This window comes from Aphelocoma coerulescens, assembly GCF_041296385.1.
Source record: "Aphelocoma coerulescens isolate FSJ_1873_10779 chromosome Z unlocalized genomic scaffold, UR_Acoe_1.0 ChrZ, whole genome shotgun sequence".
In the NCBI taxonomy this organism is placed as follows: Eukaryota; Metazoa; Chordata; class Aves; order Passeriformes; family Corvidae; genus Aphelocoma; species Aphelocoma coerulescens.
The window spans coordinates 50415075-50434849 of NW_027184085.1; the positions used below are offsets into that span (position 1 = coordinate 50415075).

Genomic DNA, 19775 nt, shown 5'->3' on the forward strand with positions numbered 1-19775 from the left:
ATTATGAGGCATAGCAAAAAATCCTTCTGGGGACTGCAGCACCAAGTGTTAGGCAAGATAAACAAAGCAGGCCAGGACTGTTTGGGAGGAAAGATACGTGCTGCCACAGGGTACTGTGATACCAACCCTTCCATGATCTAGCATCATTTGAGGAAACAGGGTAATGGGGAATTGTTTGCTACTGGTTTTGTTTTAAATGACACTGTTTAAAACTCCATTGTGGTTCATGTCAGCATGCCTGTATAAAAACACACAAACGCATGTAAGGGTACTACACAATCTGCTGCTGGGATCACCAACAAGTAGAATGTCCTAGGGATGTCAGCAGGATGAAGTTCCTGTTGCAGTGAAAGAACGTTAAATCTATGCTGAGGAAAAGTGCCAGTCATGAGGTCCACAGTGTACAGTCTTTTGAGACTAGAGGCCATTGAAAACAAGTATGTGCCTGGCACACAGCTGGGAGCTGGCTTGCTATCTACAGCAGTAAACTTTGAATAAGTTGATCTGTGTGTTAAGGGCTCCTGATTTCATTCATCAGTTGAAGTATGTTTGAGAGATTTCAAGAACTCCTTGAAGAGAAGTTGTGTCTTCTGCTAAGAATTCAAAGTTTCTCAGTAGATGACACAATTCTTTTGGCATCTTTTTCTAAGATAGAAAGGAAGCTTTTAGAAAGAGCAGCAAACAGCACACAGTAGCATTTCACGTTAAACCATTGTAGTTAGGCATGCCTTAGGTTTTATGAAGTGGAAAAACTGGGATCTACTTAAACCAAAACTCAGGACACAGTATCAAATGCCTTCCTAAGGAACTAAATGAGGAGTCAAAACTGGCTTTAGGTCAGCACCAACTACTGTACTTTCCAAGATAAAAGGAGACACAGTAACATAAATCGGGATAATCTATCATGAGATTTCTGTAATATCTGTTATTATGATGCACCTTGCTCATATCAGGACCTAATTAAGCAGTGTGAATTACTTAGTCGTGTTCAGGCTACAGCCAGAAATAGACTCATTTCAGTCTGCAAGCCTATTTCATTAAAAGTACTGGACACTGAACTATACATTAATGAATCATTGGATGCAGTGACTTTTTTATAATGTAATAACACTATAATAATCTATAGGAGGAGTCATACCATAGATCAGTACTACAGAGGCAATGCCAAATGCTTTAGGAAATGTTATAAACTGCTGGTTTCAATTGTGTGAAGTTTTTTGTTTAAAAATACTTAGTTAAGCTTCTTAGCTGAATGTGATTCATTGCTATATACTGTGGTCACTTGCCTCTTCTTGTCTCTTTCTCCTTAAACTATCAACAAATCCAAAGCCTAGGAACAGTAGATGTTTACCATCTTTTCAAAATGTGTACTGAATAGACTGTGAAATGAAATGTTTGGCAACAAGATGCCATATGCAACTGTTGACAGCCTGAAGAGTATCTGGGTGTTTTCAGATGTCCTGTTCTTCCAGTGGTTTTTTTATGCTAATTCACTGTAGAGATTGATGTTTCAATTTTGGTGGGAAATTTTGTTTCTAGACTTTCCAGTTGCAAAGATGAATTTGCAATGTGGACCATACCGCTGTTGGTCTGTACAAAATGCATTAAAAAATAGTTTAAAGTATGAACTACCCCTTTTTGACAGCAGAATTTGAAGCCTGTGATCACATATTTTCCAATATAGTTACAAATCTTTTCATCAACAGTTAGCCTAGTTAGCTTCTGTATTTTGTGTTAGTAGATGCTGCATTCATTTAAAACACAATTTGCATGCCTAAGCATAAAGTGGTAAACTTTTGTTTCCTTATTACCCTTATATCCTTGCTCAAGGGATCCCATTTTCATCCCAAATTTAGACCCCTCCTCAATGTTTCCTAATTACATTACCTCTGCCACCTTCAGCATATGCTGAGGCTGTTATTTGGTGATGATAAATATGAAGATCTATTCCCACCCATCCAGGTAATCTTAACAACATAGACTAATCAGGATCAACTGAGATACTATCTGCCTCTGCAGGGACTCATGCTTGCTGAAAAAAGAACTGATGGTACTTAGTGAATTCTAACCCATTTGAAAACAGTGTCAGCCCATGCAATATGTATGATCTTGATCTGCCCACAGCACTTTTCATCACCACTAGCTTTGTACAATTTGCATTTAGCGGACCTCTACCTAAATGGGCCAGTAACTCCCATTTGAAGATCCAATAAAATATGGACAAACTGGAAGGCAACATGTTTGAATCTGGGAAAGCAAGCAGACACAGAAGAACAGGCACACAGTTGGGTTAAATGAAAATTATTGCTTATCTCTGCACAGAAAAGGAGATTTTTAATACAAATTCTCTCTGCATAATGATGGACATTGTTCTACCCTAGTCTTTATTTTCAGCTAACTATTCTCTTTAGGATAACTGACTGAGTTCCCTCAATAACTAATCCTGTTGGTGGCAGAAAGCTGATCAGTGTGTTTGTTTCTGAGTTGCACAGAGCAGCCTGCCTTTAACAGGCTTTTCTGCTGCAGTTCCTAATTGCATCCCATGAAACACCTACTGTCATGCTTCTCCAGCACTCATTAAGTATCATGGAAAAATTAAGTTATTGTTACTGTTGTTCCAAAGTTATTGGCAATGCCAAAGAGCTGCCAAGGGAGGAGTAAGCAGGTTCTTACACCATTGAAACATGTTGAAAGCCAGGGAAAAGGTCAGGATTAAAGAGTAGTTATGGAGGATAGAATCATAGAATCATCATAGAATCATCAAGGTTGGAAGAGAACTTTAAGATCTTCAAGTCCGAACATCCACCCAGCATTATCACTTTAACCACTGAACCATTAAACCACACAACCAGCACCAGATCCAGACACCTCCTGAACACCTCCAAGGATGGTGACTCCGCCATCAGGGCAACCTGTTCCGATGCCTGACCAGCTTGACGGTGATTTTTTTTTTTTCTAATATCTAATCTGAATCTCCCTGCCTCAGATTAAGGCCATTTCCTCTTGTCCTCTTACTGCAGGCACAGCAGGAGAGACTGACCCGCACCTCACTACACCCTCCTTTCAGGACTTGTAGAGAGGGATGGGGCCACCCCTGAGCCTCCTCTTCTGGAGACTAAACAACCCCAGCTCCCTCAGCCGCTCATCATAAAACGTGTTTTCTAGGCCCTAGATCACCGATATTTGTGTAAATGGGTGGCGTGCCCATGTGAGGCAGCAGTTTTGCTCGGGCCTCGCTAACCCCAAGGCATCCCCCGCGTACATTAAGCGGCCTCCCCCGACCACGAGAGCGGCCCCGTCGGAGGCCGCAGGGCGGGGCCGGCAGGGGGCGCTGCCCGCGTGTCCCGCCGGAAGCGGCGCGCCTGTGGCGGCGCGCGGTGTGCGCGCGGCGTGGCCATGCCGGGCAGGAAGTCTTCCAAGGAGAAGAAGCGGCGCCGCTCGCGTTCCTGCTGCCCGGAGGGAGCCCCAGGGCTGGACGGCAGCGACAGGAAGCGGCGGAGCACCGAGTCCAGCCACGGTGCCCTGGAGGTAGGGCGGGCAGAGTTGCGGGGCCTGGGCGGGGCGGTGCCGTGCCGCGTCTGCCTTCCCGGGGGCGTCCCAATCCCGCGGCGTCCTGGCGGCAGAGGCCTGGCTGCTGTCCCTGCCCTGGCTGGCTGCGGGAAGGGCCGGGTTCAGGCTCTGGTCGGTGTGTGGCTGCAGGGAGTGGCCGGGCGGGCAGCGCGGGGAGGGGCAGCACAGGCACGGGCGGGGCGGGCCGAGCCCCGGAGCGCCCCGCGCGCGTCCCGGCGACGCCGGTCTGTGTTTTGCGGATGTAAGAGATGTGGCGTACAAGCTCGGGTGCCCCAGTCGTGGTTCTCATACTTGTGGCATTGTGAGTCTTCTCAAGGATGTGTTGGTGTGCAAAAAATGGTTGTGACATCCACGCCTAAGTGAATTTTGAGGCTGAAAGATGTTTCTGGCTGGTGGTGTTTTTGGTTGTTTTTTGTTTGGTTTGCTTTGGTTTTGGTTTTGTTTCTTTGTTTGGTTGTTTGTTTGTTTGTTTGTTTTTTTTGGTTTAATTAGTTTTTTTATTCTAGAGGTCATCCACTGATGTACGGAGGATGTCTTTTCTAATACGAAGCCCATTTTAATTCTCCGAAGACTCTGCCACACCGGGAATTGTATGCCAATTTCCGTCTTAGCAGAGTAGCTGTAAATGATGAACTTTATGATTTAAATGCACAGCAAATCAGATGGATTTCTTCTGCGTTAAAGCATACTTTCATGTGTAAGCACCAGCTAAGTATTTGCAGATAATATTTCCCAGTTAATATTTATGAGTACTTTTCACTTCTTGAAGCTTTAAAACTTTTTCCTAGCACAAGAATGTTTTCAGTAATAAAGAATGTAGCTTCTCTAATGCAGTTACCTTGCAATATGAAACACTGGAACCTGAAAAGTCTGCATTAAGATGTACCTTGCATTTATAAAGGGGAAATTATTGTAAGCACAAGTTACAATAACCCCTTACTGTGTGTAAGTTTCTGTTTTCGCTAATTCACTAGAAAATGTGCCTTCGTTGGTTTTAGGAAACAAAATGCAATGTACTCTCTGGAGAAAAAGTGGAAGAAGCTGAACAACCCAGTGATATAGAAGAAGGAGGATTAGATCTCACTGTGTCACTCAAACCTGTCAGTTTCTACATTGGGGACAAAAAAGAAATGCTTCAACAGTGTTTGTGTGTCATAGGGGAGAAGAAACTACAGAGGATGCTGCCTGATACTTTAAAGGTACCAAGTACATTTACCATTTATATACTTAGTATGATCTTGAATGCTTGCATAACAAAGAATACTTATCTTTCAAGCTTAGTGCATTTACATTTTAAAAGCTGCCTGTATATTTCTCAACTAAAGAAGTTTCTACGAAGTCAAGTACCTTAAGTAGTATCATGTGTCTGGAAGTGAGACTTTTTAAAGATTTGCTATAGTTATTCCAGGTTACTCCTTTTGCTACTGGTCAGCCATTTCTGAACTTTAGGTTTATGTTTAGACTATCTCTCTGTACTGGTTAGTTAAATGCAAAAGGATTTTCATGATTGTGAGGAGTAAATTCAGTAGTGTTGTTCACTAATTAATATGCTGATTTGTAAATAAAATACTGATTTCTGTTTGTGTCAACTGATTTTTTTTGTATGGTATTAAAGCAATGTCTGAGATAAAAAAATAAAGCCCATTCTTCATAAACAGCTTCTGCTGCTGTAACTCCTGTGAACTAAAGCTGGAGTTTTACTGGCTTAGAATATATGCCTTTTGAGTCTTATGAACAATAGGACAGTAAAAATAAAGAGGCTGCAGGTGAAATGTCTGTGTAATGTTTGTTCGTAGTTGTAAATTTTTTGTCTTTAATTTTTATCCTAATGAGGTGTATTATTAATATAAGTGAGACAGAACTTCTTCATTTTAAACACATGGTAAATTACACACAGGCTTATCCATTTCTCATCTCTGGCAGAAGAAAAAGAGGTTGAGAAGCTGGAAGGAATGACATTACTGAGTTTGTAGGGAAATTGCCTGATTATGTAGAACCAAACTTACAGCAGGACTGTGAGTGTTACAACCTGTTTAGCACCTCCTAATTTTGGTACTTGTACGTGGTATCATAGCTCATTTGAAAATGTGAAATTATCACACTATGTCACCGAGAGGTATGAGATGTGAAGGTAACTGGAATACCAATAAAATTTGTGGCAATGTATGGTATGTACCACGCATGAGAAATCACAGTTTACATACTTTATTTTCTGTGCTGTGATGTGCAACTGTTGGTATGTTGTCATTAGCATTATTTTCTCCAGTTTGTGAATTTGGATTCAACAGTTGCCTCTGGTCTTTGCAAGCTTGATTACATAACCCAGCTTCCCCCAAGTGATGGAGAATTAGGAATAACCAGGTCTGCAGTTGTTTGCTGTTCCATGCTTCACACATATGGTCTGGTATTTCTGATGCTCAGTGTTGAAGCTGCAGTAAAAAGTCCAGTCCATAGGTCAAGTAACTGATAGTGTGTACTGTTTAATTTTTCAGACAAAGCCCACGCATACGCTATTTTTTGTAGTTGTCAAAACTGAAACACTTGGTTTTCTACAGCAGTTGCATCAATGCAGATCAGAATAGGGGATGTTTAATCCAAGTTAACTCTTCATTACAGTTGGACTACTGCTTACATTTGTAATTACTCTCTTAGAAATTTTTAGTAGCTTGTGGTCTGTCTTATCTGTCTTCTTAGAACTGTTCCATGGATGAAATCAAAAGACTTTGCATGGAGCAGTTGGAGCTGTTATCTGAAAAAAAACTGTTGAAGATACTTGAAGGTATGAATGAAACTTTTAGACTCCACTGTACACCAGAGAATAGTCTACCTCAACCAGATTTACACTCTTTCTAGCTATTAAATATATCTGTATATATACAGACACACTCTACTAAGTATATATTAGCGTGTACATAATTCCTCAGTTCCACCAACGCACACAGTTCATGTACGTTGATTAAGGATATGACATTCCAGCTTTTCACGGCCTTATTGCACTTGATATTTAAGGGATAGTTAAACTTATTTGTAAACATATTGCTGTCTTCTCAATGAAGTGAAACTCTTCGAGTCTGAGAGCTCCAGAGTATCTTGCTGTTAATTATGTACTTCATTTTTGGCACCCATAGTATTGTGCTAAGAATAGCTAATCAGATTTTTTGTAATCCAGTATAAATGTATGTGTAGCTAACAGAAGATTGACAAGTAAGTGTTTTGGTTTTGACTAAGTCTAATTTTAGAACTTCTGTTTTAACTGGGAAAAATCCTCTTCTGCTGATTGCAATAGAGTTAATAATTAAGAGTAAACCTAATTACGTAGTATTAATTATATAACTTTCCTAAATTTTCATGTTTGAAACTGTGTATATCTAGGCAAGATTGGAGCTGATTCTGATACTGACGAGGAGGCAGATGGAGGAGACAAGACTGGAGGTGATTCAGTCAGTCAGTGAGTAAAAGACAAAACACTTAAACTTAATTTAAGGAGACTGAACAATTCAGAGATTTTTCATGAGAAATTATCTAATATATCATTGAGAGACCAAACTTCTATATCCTTAATTAATTATTCTAGTTGAATGATGATGAACTGTGACTACTAGCAAGCACTAAACTTTACAGACATGATGTCACTTAGTGACATTTAGTGTGTCTTGAGCACATAACTGGATTCATAATTGCATACCACCCATCAGCTGAGTTGTAGTAATTAAACATTCACACTTGTGTCCTGCAACAGAAGTGGTGTGATTTTAGTTAAATGTCTTTGTGTGAGCTAAATCGGTAAACCCCTCCCACATAGGTTTGTGAATAGTTTAAGTATATTTTCAGTTCAGCTGAGATTTATCCCTTCTCTTCAATTTCTGTTCCGGCCTTTCATTCCTGCCTCAGCTGAAGCAACACTGACACTCACCTGTTCAATGTACTCTGTAGAAGGGGTGCTACAGAATGTAGCGTTTCAAGAACAGAGGCTTCTGGTTTCTTGCTCTTATCTTGGCATCTGTCAGTTTTGTAAAAGACAACACTTTTTTAACCTTTTCTTAAAAGGCTTGTCTGTTTTTTAAAGACCGTTTCTTTGTCAGGAGTTCACCTGTTTGATAGTTTCTACGGCAGTAGTGAAGGGAAAAAGAAAGTTACACTAGTTATCACGCACAATACATCAAATTTAGTGAGGCTAACTTTTTTCTAAAAGACTTATAAGCTTTTATGTTTTCAATACTGGCCTGATTACAGCTGGTCCACAGGTTCAGGGTGCACTTAATAAAACTCTGAGGCAGTACAAGACAATGCACTAGAGATGGGCAGATTAACGTAACCTCCTAGCTACTGGTTTGGTTAGTTTATATAAACCTCTAAATAAGAACAAATGGATGGGAAAGATAGTAACCCAACTTTCACATTCTGGTCAGTATTTTTCTTTAGCAGAGACCTAGTTTCTGATCCTGTCTTTAATCCCCACTACCTGTACTGCAGAGCTACTGTCTTCATCCTTAGCCATCTGCTCCTCTGCCAGTCCTTGTTTTCCTAACCTTTTGCTGAGTTTTTACCTCACTTTGCATGTTCTACTGGAGTTTGGTACCGAATCACCCTCAAACCCAGAGGTCTTTGAGAGCTGTACAAATTCCTGTAGCAAGCTGTATATAGAACCATATGTGTGAGTCCAGTTAAGCATTACACTGGTGTGGCACATGCCAACATGAAATGCATGCTCTACATAAAATAACGTAAATTTCAATTTACAACATTTGTTGTCAACAAATTTTAACTGTAGTTATCTTCTTTCTGCTGAAAAGATCATACCATGGAAATGTTATACTGTTTAGAAAAATAAATTAAAAGTGCTGAGTTTATTGTTTGGAAGACAGACTTTGAACTTAACTGTCATCTTGAGGGAGAAATATCTTTAAAGGCTGACAAAAGGGAGAAACTCCAAATTACTGTTGTCACTTAGTAGCATAGCATGAAAGAAGAGAGTATTAAATTTGTAAAATGCCCCTTAACTTTAGAATAGCTTATCTTCTGCTCCCATTGTTTGAAGACATGGCATTGTGTTACCCTTCTTAAAGGTATACCACAGTACAGATAATTAGGGAAAAAATGTTTTTCACTAGCAAACAAAACAAGGCTAACAAAAACCAGACTGAACTGTGAACTTAAAATGCATCTTTTGTGCCAGTAGATGGTGCAAAACGCCTGCCTATGAAACAAAGTCATGAAAGTTCACCGGCAATGCAGTCCAATCCAGTAAATTCTGAGAGTAAAACGTTCTATAAAAGTACTTCTGCATCCTAAAAATTCTTTTGTTGACAGTAGGTAGTCTCTAAAGGAATGTTGGCTTGCTGTAATTATTATTAAAGTCAAGACATCAGGAGGAAACTTTACAAGTTTCAATGTGTGATTTTTTTTTAAGTTGGTAATTTCTTTTTACATGGCTGTTAAAATAGTTGTGGATAATTTCACGGTCAGTATTTGAACTGTGGAGGTCACTGAGTTTTCTCTCAAAGAGATGGTTACAATTCCTCATCAGACCTCAAGGTGATACTACAGTTGTGAAATCTGTTGTCTGGATACTACTGGTGCAAGATCAGGTTTTTCAAGTAACACTTTGCTCTCCAGTGGAGAGATGACTAATCAGTTTAAAATGACAGAGCATGTGTGTGAAGGAGCATGGGATATGAGCAGGGACAGCCTAAGCAGCTTCTACTCTTAGTGATGATCAGGGTATATCACAACCTAATTTTGGTAAAGAGTTAACTAACTAAATATAACAAATTGTTAGGAATTGCTGGAAAAAAACCAAAACAAAACAAAAACAACAACAAAACAAACAAAAAAAACCCAAACCAGGTGGTTCCTTCTATATCTGCCGACCAGTAACTGGTCCAAAATCCGCATCTCTCTCCAGCTGCTGTCACACAAGTCCAAAAGGTTTGTATCCTTTCTCTAGTTGCTGTATAGACCTCCTTGTGCATGTGGGCCTCTCTGATGGCAGGTGCAGACCTGTGATTGTCCCCAGTAGCTGATGCTGTTAATCTCTGGGGTATCTAGTACTCCATTATGGTCCCTCAATTTGCCTACTTGCAGAACCTGGTCTATTTTTGGAATTTGGCCTTTGATTTTACAGTCTATTTGATACCTTAGTCCCAGACCTCTCATCCTGCTTGTTGTCTAGAGTAGCCTGAGGTTTGCTGGTGAATTACAAGCATTTGCTTACAGTTGCATGACACTGAAAATCCTGGAGGAAGTGTACATTTTTCATTCTGTCTGATTTCTGGCAGCACAGTCCTGCAGGTGCTTCTGACCTCTGGTCCCCTTTGCAGTTGCTGGCACACGTGTGAGCATATTTAGATTATTGTCATCTCATTTGGAAAAAGAGTTAGTGTAGCCATGAGGTTCAATAAATAGGTAGAACAGACTGGTCCAGGACTTCACTAGCCAAGTGTATTGACCTGTTTATTCTCCTTAATTAATTATTGCATGATACTTTATGCATTTATGTTCCAATGGCTAAAAACAGTGGGAGAAAAAGGAGAGTCTGTTGATGTAGCCTTTGCCACTGCAGAAAAGGAAATAGAAATTAAAATAACTGCCTCTCAGACCACAATGGCTAGAAACGTTATGGTGTTCCCCCTCCTGTTGAAACCATTGAATATATGTTAAAAAAACAACTTGTAGAGCATGGGGAAAATAGATATGTGTTCAATTTTAGGAAAACCCTAAAAGCCATTACTGAAAAACAAGTTGTTAATCATTGTATTTACATCCATGATATCAGAATACTGCTTCCTTTTTATAGTGTTATTAAGCTCCCATGGGCAGGAGAGCTGCATTGATTCCATATTATAGATGAAACCAATGCCACACCAACATTCAGTTTAGAAATTTCGCAATTCTATTGTCAAAATGCTCATCAGATGAGGTAACTGAACTCTTCTTGTGATTCTGGATCCTTCCACCTGTGTCCTTCCTGTATGTTTTACCTTATTTTCACAGTTTATGTAACTGGTATGTATGAAGTATGTGAAGGACGTTAACGTTTCACAGAAGTGTCTCTTCCTTACCCTTGTGTAAAGAGTTGAAACACTTCAGGTCAATGGTAGAAATCTTTAAATAGGAGAAATAGAGAAATGCAAATACTGAATATATTGTTATAGCTGAGTTGTAAACACTTTCAGTTTAAAAAGTATCCCTTTGTGAAACAAAAAGATTGTGGTTTAGGAGAGGGTGGTGATGGTCTGATGATAATTTCATGAAAATATCTTTTTACTTTCAAAATAAGATAATAAATAGTAGAGTACAGCAGAAACTACTATTTTCTGAAAGCTTTTAATTATATGACAATTTATTTTGAGTTTTACAGAAAAGCTCCTAATATGAGGAGCCTCTTCCTTTATAACTACTCGGCTGTGGTTCCTCAGTTATAAGCGTTGAGGATTGTTACTCTAAAAGGCAAGGATGTAGTGGAAATAATTGCTTTGTCCTTGTGTATCACAAGGCAAAACAAGAAAAGTTCATTTTCAAGTGCTCAGATTAGCTCTCTGTATTTCTTCTGTCTTTATTTTACTGTAGCTGTCTTATTGACCTACCACCTCATAATTTTTTAGTTTCTTAAAAACGTCCTGTTAAATTGTAAATTATGGTGATTAAAATGTTCTTAATTGTTTCCAGACAGGACAACAGTATAGACTCAACTTCTTCTCTGAGAGAAGACAACAAGCTGGAAGGTCAGGAATCAAAACAAGGTATGTAGTATAGAAAGCTGAAATTTTGTGTTCTTGGTGTTGGCCAGTGACTAATTCCAGGTAGCTCACAGCTCTCTTGTGAACAGTGGCTGCAGTCATAGAGAAGCATCCTCTTAGAAATCAGCTTGCATAGGGTTGCAACTTCTCCCGCACGTACAATTCCAGAGAAGGTGATGGGGACATTGAAGAAGACATTCTAGAAACTTTGGCTTCTTAGTTCTATAGGAATGGAGGGACTTTTGCAGCTAGAAGCAAACTGCAGCTCTTCAGAGTTCCCTAGTTTAGCTTCTGGAACATGACTGAAGTTCTTGCAGAGCTCATGTGGCTCCTAGTTTTTCAGCTGAAGAGGAACTGCATTTAAGTTTTTTGATATGCAGGAGATTGCTAATACTGCTGTTACTGTTTGTTGAAATGAGCATCAGGTTTATTTTGCACTGAGATGATCATACGAGTCTACAGTAGTCTGTTTTTGCATTCACAGAAATCCATAATAATAACTTTTCCAAAGGACTGCTTGTAATTTAGTAATTTATTTCAGTCTTGGTATATGATAACTCGCTTTGTTTGATTGTATAGAGCTGAGGTCCAGTGAAATGGTGCTTGACACCCAGCACTTGTGTTAGCTGGCTTATTTTACTTGAAGTCAGTGCAAGTAGACATACACACTCAAATTTTTGAATCATTGAGAATGAACATTTTGTCTTGTGTACTTTCTCTTTTTAAATGCAAAAATTCAGCTTGTGAGACATTCAAGTACTACAGCGATTGGCAGAATAGAAAATGCAAAGGCAAATAAGTTATCAGTGTGCATTTGTTCTTTCCACACAAGAAAACAGTATTTTTAGCCCACAGTAGTATTTGTTTTATTCCAGTCCTTAAATTAGCACATATAACAATTGCCAGTGTTAGTTTGTGCATGAAGCACTAGAATTGTAGGTGTTTCTGTCTCGGTCTGTTTATTTTCATTTTTGGCTGGCTGTATGCAGAAACATCAGAAATAGCATTTCCAGTTAAAGAATGTTGCAAATTCTTCTAAGCTACATTTCTCTTCTGCAAAGTTCTAACTTTATTTGCTTCTTGCAACTGCTATTTCACAATTCAGAATTTTGTCTTTGTCTCTTGGAATAACGTTGTGAAACATGTTTCTTTTCTGAAGTAGTTAGTGAGAAGAATTAAATGGAAAAGGAAGGAGTCATAACAGCATCAAAACTCTAAGGAGTGAGTTGCTATGACTATGAAGAATCTTTTAAATGTTGCTTGTTGTACTATATGGAGGAATTTTAGAACCGACAGATTTCCTGCAGGTTTCTTCCACTTTTGTATTATCAAAGGGAATTGATGGACTGTTGCAGGTGATTGCATTGTTTTTTATGACTTAATCAACCAGCGTATCATGGTGGCTTTGGGCTATAACAGTGGCTCCACTCAAGATGTTAGCTTTAAAGAGCTTTTGAGAATATCATATAAATTAGAAAGTATAACTCCAGTCATTCTCCTGCACTGCAGCCTGAGAAGCTGTGGGGAAAAAGAAAAGAGAATGAGAGGAGAAGCAGAAGTGGATAAAATAAAATTTTTAAATGTAATTAAGTGTGCTAAAATGAATTTTTCAACTGTAGATGAAGAAAAAAGTAAAAGTTACCAAAATGAAAAAGATAATGTGAAGTGCCAGCCATGATCCTTATTACTGTGTAAAAACACAGGTGCAAAAGAGGGAAATAAGGCCTGTTAGCTCATTAAACATCTGTAGGCCAAAACCCTTGTATGAACACTGAATTACACAGTCTCAGAGGTTTCAAGTTCTAAATAGAACCCAAGGTTGTTCTGCCCAGCTTCTCATCCATACAAGTCTGGGATAGATGTGAGTGACTTAATATTGTGTTTCTTCTTAATGTGACCAATTAATTTCAAAAAGAATCCTATGGTGGGCTGATCCCAGCCAGCAGTAGGCACATGCTAACACCTCAGTTACTTGTCCCCCAGTGGGGTAGAGGTGACAATCAGGAAAACAAATGAGAATAACTTAAGAGTCAACATAAAGACTCTTCAGTAAGTGAAGCAAGAGCTGTGCACTGAAACAAAGCAAAATTAGAGACAATCTCCCATTGGCAGCCAGATTTTTAGCCATTCCCTGGAAAGCAGAAACTCAGCATGCATGACAGGTACTTGGGAAGACAAATGCCAGCGTTATATGGTGGAGCATATCCCTTAGGTCAGTTTGCCTCAGCTGTTCTGGTTGTCTGGCCCTCTCAGCCTCTTGCAGACCCCCAGTTTACTCTCTAGGAAGTCAGAGTGAGAAACAGAGAAAGCCCTGAGGCTGTGCAAGCACTCTTCAGCAGCAGCCAAACTTCTGTGTTACCAGCACCGTTTCAGAAACAAATCCAAAAGCAGCATCATGCAGTCTGCTGTGAAGCAAATTAACTCCATCCCAGCCAGACTCAGTACAGGTCAGTTCAACTTTGGCAGTGAATTAGAATGAGCAGGCTCAGCTATTAAGTTTCAGTCTTTGAACTCTGATCCACTGATGCATCTGATTTTTTGATCCATGGAAACGCTGCTTGGTTTACCAGCATGTTAGGTAAATACTGACTGATACTATGAAGTAAGACAGAAAAGTTACCATTTCTTAATCCTGTTGTTTCCCATTATGATCTTTCCCATCCATTGGGGCTTGCAAGGTAAAGCTAAAAAGAGTGTTCAAAGTTGACTAAATGGCGTGGGAAATAGGGAAAACTGCATCTGAAACTGAAATATTAATCCTGAAGTCACTGTCACAGTAGGAACAGGGCAAGACTACTTAGGATCAAAGAAGACCCTTGTATGTTCATCTCATGAGTAGTTTTTATACACACTGCTGTGAGGATGATTTTCTGTAGCTTTGTTTATATTTTAGGTTTTTAGATTTTATTATATTAAAGTTGTGATTTATCTTGCAAAAAGAAAAGGTGAAAAGTTATCTGTAAACTCCTTTATATGTCTTAGCATAACATTTTCATGAGCTGCATTTGCTTTCCTGTTAGCTTGCTTTGGAATTTTTGAGGTGCCACATACCTTAGCTGTGTATGTTTCCAAACACGCTGTACTTACCAGCATTATGACTGCTTTTTACAGTCAAGTAAACCAGTGTTAGGAGGTACTGGACTGATAACAAAGATCCTAAATCATTCTCAGGGTGAGTATGCAGAATTCTTAAATCTGAACTTAAATGCTGTGACAAATCATAGCCTGATATGGAGTGATTAGGAGTCAGTAACTGAATTATGTGTCTATAGTACAAAAAATTTTCAGTGATGAATCCATAAACTCTAATGTTTTAAAATGTTACTATTGTTTATAAAACTGTTTTGAGATGTTTTGATCCTCCTTTCCTGCCTTCCTTTGTTTTTTAAGTAGAAAAATTGCATTTATAGCTTTCTAAGTAGTGAGTATTGATTTTTTTTTCACACCCTCAGGATGGGAGGAATGTTGTAAACCCCAAGAAAAATAGGTCTTTCCTAAGGTTTTTGGGAGCTTTTCATGTATTAAAACCAAATGCATACAAGTACCAAAAAGCATATTGAAATGTTTAGAAAGATGCTACTCTTTTTTTTTTTTAAAGGCTTGCTTTTCCTGTGCAAGTGGTAAAAATGGTATTACCAAAAGCAATTATAAAGTCTTTATAATCAGTAACTTTACCATCACCTGAATATACATTACTCATTTTAAGCAGGAGCCAATCCTGCTCTAAGTTTCCACAGATACAAAAGCTGGTGAAATAGCAATTACTTCTGAGGCCAGTGTGTCAAAGCAAGTCTTGCTGTAGCCAAATTGAGAGAACAGTTAGGTTCTGATAGAGCTTTGCTTTTATTTTATTGCACTGCCTCCTCTTCTAATTATGTTTTTAAAAGTAAACTCCAACTTTCAGCCACCGTTAAAAACCAAAGTCATAAATTCCTTCATGTTTTTACATCTGAGTTAAATACATCTGGAAGACTTGTGATAAATTCAGAGTAGTTGCACTATAAGTGGAGTTTCTATTAATTTTTAGTTTAATTAATTATAAATAAATTAATAAATTAATTTATGCCTCACTATAGTCCCACTCCTCTTAAAATAAATAACATAGTTGAGTGTAATTTTTGAAGGTGCATTCTGAAAATTAGGTTACTTAAAAGATAAGCAAAAATCAGTTTTACACTGCAGAAGGTTTCTTTGATATAAAATCTTATGACATTTTAATTAGGAAAATAGATCATGTAACTTTGTAGGAGGGAATAAATTTTTCTGGTACTGCTGCTTTGCTATACTGCATGTTCTTTTAGATTGGCATGAAAATGCATTAACACTTGTATAAATTAGCTCAGTTTTAAAAGCTGGAGGAGAATAAGAAGAGGAATTGGTTATCTTACAGATTTCTTTTCACTCTCTTAATTTGCAGAGTAATGCTTTAAGCAGAAGTGATTTTTTTAAGTTGAGGTAAAAACAGTTGTGTTAGGCAACTCTATGATTGCTATGTTTGTGTTACAGGCAAGGGAGAAGATAGTGATGTCCTCAGCATAAATGCAGATGCATATGATAGTGACATAGAAGGCCCATGCAATGAAGAGGATGGCCCAGACGTGCAAGAGAGCACTGTCAGAAGTGGAGCTGGTCAGATAGATGACCTTCAGAAGGACATTGAGAAGAGCGTGAATGAGATACTGGGCTTGGCAGAGTCCAGCCCAAAGGAGCACAAAGCAGCGACCTTAGCTGTTCCTCCATCAGAAGATGTTCAGCCATCAGCACAACAGCTGGAGCTTCTGGAGCTCGAGATGAGGGCCAGAGCTATTAAGGCTCTGATGAAAGCCGGTCATGTCAAAAAACAGCCCTAAGACCATTCAGATTTCATTTTCAGTATTTGTTTCGAAAAAGGTGGTGTCTGTTCTCTTCAGTGCTGCAGTATGTTTGGGCTGGATATGACATTCCTCATTCAGACTGTGTTGTGTTTCCTGACCTGTGGTTCTGTGGTTTTATTGCCTTTTGTGTGCTGCTTCCATGACATGCACAAACAGAGGTTGGTTCTTCCCTGAGATGAGGTGTCCTTGTGCTGGTTCACCTCCTCAAAGAGTCACACCATGTATAGAGTTTTGCCAGTGATGCCTTTTCCTGGTCTTAAAATCAAGAGTCATACACGGTTAGAAGGGGAAAAGGGATTTTACCTTGGTATTTATTTTAAGGATCCTTAGGTGTACACGTCCAGGTCATATGCATTGAGATGCACCCTGCCGAGTCTCTCTCTCTCTGTCCCCCTCCCCAACACTGGGTATAACATTATAGGTTTTACTAATTAGCATATCTATCAAAGATTCCCCAATGAGAGGCTCAAGTGAGCCCCCCTCCCCAAGGAACCTTCCCCTGGATGGTTCTATCTTGGTTTACAGGATGTGTTCTGGAGAGGACCTTGGGGTCTGGGGCACACTGATCTCTAGCTACAAAGCTTCTAAAATGTTTAGTCTCTTGCTTGACAAACAAGTCCAAGAATGTAGGCAAAAAGCACTAAGAATACAGAAGTTGTAAAAAGGGTATAACAGGGGTATAAAAGAAAAGGCAAAAATCTTCATGGCATCATTTCCCCCCTTTTAGAGACTAACAAAACTCTATCTTGTCTAGTCTCTACTCTACTTTACTCTATTTTTACCCGCAGAACCGGTTTACACAACTGGCTGCTCCACAGGAAATTACACAGATAATAACTACAATTACAACTATTATGAATATTTCTTTTACCCAGGCCCAGTTTGGTAACCATGAGGTGAGGGTATCAAAAATATGATCAAATTTTAAAGTGTTATTTCTAGAAGCCACTTCATGTAGAATTTGAGTTCCTTTCCAAATTTCATTCAAATCTTTCTTAATTTTTCTATTAAAATGCTAATTAATGGCCAGTGACCTTTCCCATCCAGAGGTGGTAACTGAGTACAAATCCAGCAATCGCTCTTATTAAGAATTTTGGACACATTTTGGACCTCAGTCTTATGCAAATCATGAGGTGAACCCTGAACCATGGTTACCAGTTGGGCAAACAGCAAACATGTAAAAAACAGTTTAGACTGCATCTTTCTGATTTGTATCAGTCTCTGTCTTCTTGGTGATTTTGGGAGCAGAAGCTTTCTTCACCCTGGAGTAATGAATCCATGGTCCCTTGCCTGCAACCTTGACTGCAGTAAAAGTGGTCAGCAAAACTTGGAATGGTCCCTTCCACTTGGCTTGCAAGGGGTCGCTGTCCCACCACTTGATGTAGACCCAATCTCCAGGCTGGAATGGATGAGCAGGTATGTCCAATCCTATTGGTTTGGATAACACGACGAATCTCTGGAGCTTCTGCAAAGTGGAACTCAAGAGCCATTAAATATTTCTGCAAATCATTTTTACCTCTCATATGAATTTCCCCTGGGATATGTGGAACTTGGTATGGCCTGCCATATAATATTTCATAGGGACTGATGTTGTCCCTTCTCCTTGGCTGTATGTGGACCCTCAGCAAGGCTATAGGCAGGGCTTGAACCCACATCATGGATGTCTCTTGACAAATCTTGCAAATCTGGGTTTTGAGGGTCCCATTCATGCATTCAACTTTGCCACTTGCCTGGGGCCTGTATGGTGTGTGCAGGTCCCAGGTAAGTCCCAAAATCCTGCTAACTTTCCCAACTGTTGCAACAAAATGTGGTCCCCTATCTGATGACATTCCCAAAGGAACCCCAAATCTTGGTATTACATGATTGAGCAAAGCTTTCACTACTTCTTTTGCTTTGTTGGTGCGACAGGGGAAAGCCTCAGGCCATCCACTGAAGGTGTCAACCAGTACCAGTATATACCTGCATCCCTCTTTGCGTGGCATCTCAGCAAAATCTATTTGCCAATAATCTCCTGGGATATCTCCTGTCTTTGTCACTCCTAACACAACTCTCTTGCTTGTGTCAGGGTTGTTTTTACAGCAGGTTTCACACTTGCTTGTTACAGATTGTACAATATCAGTCATTCCTCTCCCTATCAGTACTTTCCTCAAATGTTTTAAAAGATTTTCTGTTCCCCAGTGGGTACTTTCATGCTCTCATTGGGCTATTTCCCGAAGGATCAGGGGTGGAACTACGACTTGTCCTATCGGGGTAACAGCCCACCCACCTTCTTTGATTTCAGCTTTAAGGAACTTAATTAATTTGTGATTCGTCTGATCGTATTTTGGGGTAAATGATGACAGATCTATCTCTTTCTGTGGTACCACTGCAAAAATGCCTTTTTCTGCAATCCCCCTGGCTGTTTCATCAGCAAAACGATTTCCCAGTTCGGGGACTGTTTTCCCTTTTTGATGACCCTTGCAGTGGATGATAGCCACTTCCATAGGCTTCCAAATGCTCTGTAAAAGTGCAAGAATGTGTTTAGCATGCTTAACCTCATTACCTTGAGCAGTCAGTAGGCCACGTTCCTTCCAAATAGCTCCGTGGGCATGCACAACACTGAAGGCATATTTGGAATCAGTCCATATGTTCACCTTCCTCCCCTCGCTCAGTTCTAGAGCTCTCGTTAGTGCAATGAGTTCAGCTTTCTGTGATGACACATCTGGAGGCAAGGCTTTTGCCTCAATGTTTTTATCTGAGGTGGTTACAGCGTAACCGGTCATCCTCCTACCGTTTCTCGTGAAGCTGCTCCCATCAGTGTACAATTCCCAGTCTGGATCTTTCAAAGGAACATCTTTCAGGTCTGGTCTGCTGGAATAAGTTTCCTCTATTGTCTGCAAACAATCATGCTCAGGCACACTGTCAAGTAACGTGGATAAAAACATTGCAGGGTTACCACAGAAGTTGTCTTTAGAGTAACATCATCCTGTTCTAACAACACAGATTGGTATTTGGGCATCCTGCTAGGGGAGAGCCAGTGTCCCCCCTTTTGCTCCAGCACATTTATCACTGCATGGGGTACATACACGACAATGTGCTGCCCAAGGGTGAATTTACGGGCCTCCTGTATCAGAAGGACTGTTGCTGCCACAGCTTTCAAGCATCCTGGCCAACCCTGGGCTACCTTGTCTAGTTGTTTTGAGAAATAGGCCACAGCTCTTCACTGGTCTCCAAGGTGCTGTGCCAGTACCCCCAGAGCAACATTCAGTTGCTCGTGTGTAAAGAGTTCAAAAGGTTTAGTCAAATCCGGCAGCCCCAGAGCTGGGGCTGACATCAAGGAATGTTTCAGCTGTTTAAATGCAGCCCTGGCATTCTCTGTCCACATGATTGTCCCCTTTTCAGCTGCTTTAAGGACCTCATATAAAGGTCTCACCAGTATACCGTAGTTTGATATCCACAGGCGACAACAACCCACCATTTCCAGGAAGGCCTGCATCTCCCTTATGGTATGGGGCTCTGGAAGTCGACAGATGGCTTCCTTCCGTTCTCTGCTGAGTTGCGATGTCCACGGAAAATTTCCAGGCCCAGAGATACTACTGTTTCCCTGGCAACC

General features: G+C 39.9%; 1 protein-coding gene across 2 annotated transcripts; it reads left to right on the forward strand.

Annotated features, from left to right (window-relative positions):
* Positions 1-3353: 3353 nt before the first annotated feature.
* On the forward strand, positions 3354-17692 carry CAAP1 (caspase activity and apoptosis inhibitor 1). 2 transcript variants are annotated; one of them, XM_069001925.1, is made up of 6 exons: positions 3354-3528; positions 4569-4769; positions 6265-6349; positions 6943-7018; positions 11239-11312; positions 15816-17692. In XM_069001925.1, exons 1-6 carry the CDS (start codon positions 3397-3399, stop codon positions 16157-16159), a joined length of 912 nt encoding a protein of 303 aa, XP_068858026.1. In that variant the 5' UTR covers positions 3354-3396; the 3' UTR covers positions 16160-17692. The 2 variants fall into 2 exon arrangements, with proteins under 2 accessions (XP_068858026.1, XP_068858027.1); XM_069001926.1 differs by lacking the exon at positions 3354-3528 and adding an exon at positions 4103-4267.
* The last annotated feature ends 2083 nt before the right edge of the window (positions 17693-19775 follow it).

Bases quoted from the DNA above. Each gene is read 5' to 3' on its own strand.
- CAAP1 (XM_069001925.1), top strand. From the start codon at position 3,397: ATGCCGGGCAGGAAGTCTTCCAAGGAGAAGAAGCGGCGCCGCTCGCGT. The intron at 3,529-4,568 runs GTAGGGCGGGCA...CGTTGGTTTTAG, and splicing joins CCAGCCACGGTGCCCTGGAG to GAAACAAAATGCAATGTACT. The intron at 11,313-15,815 runs GTATGTAGTATA...TTTGTGTTACAG, and splicing joins AGGTCAGGAATCAAAACAAG to GCAAGGGAGAAGATAGTGAT.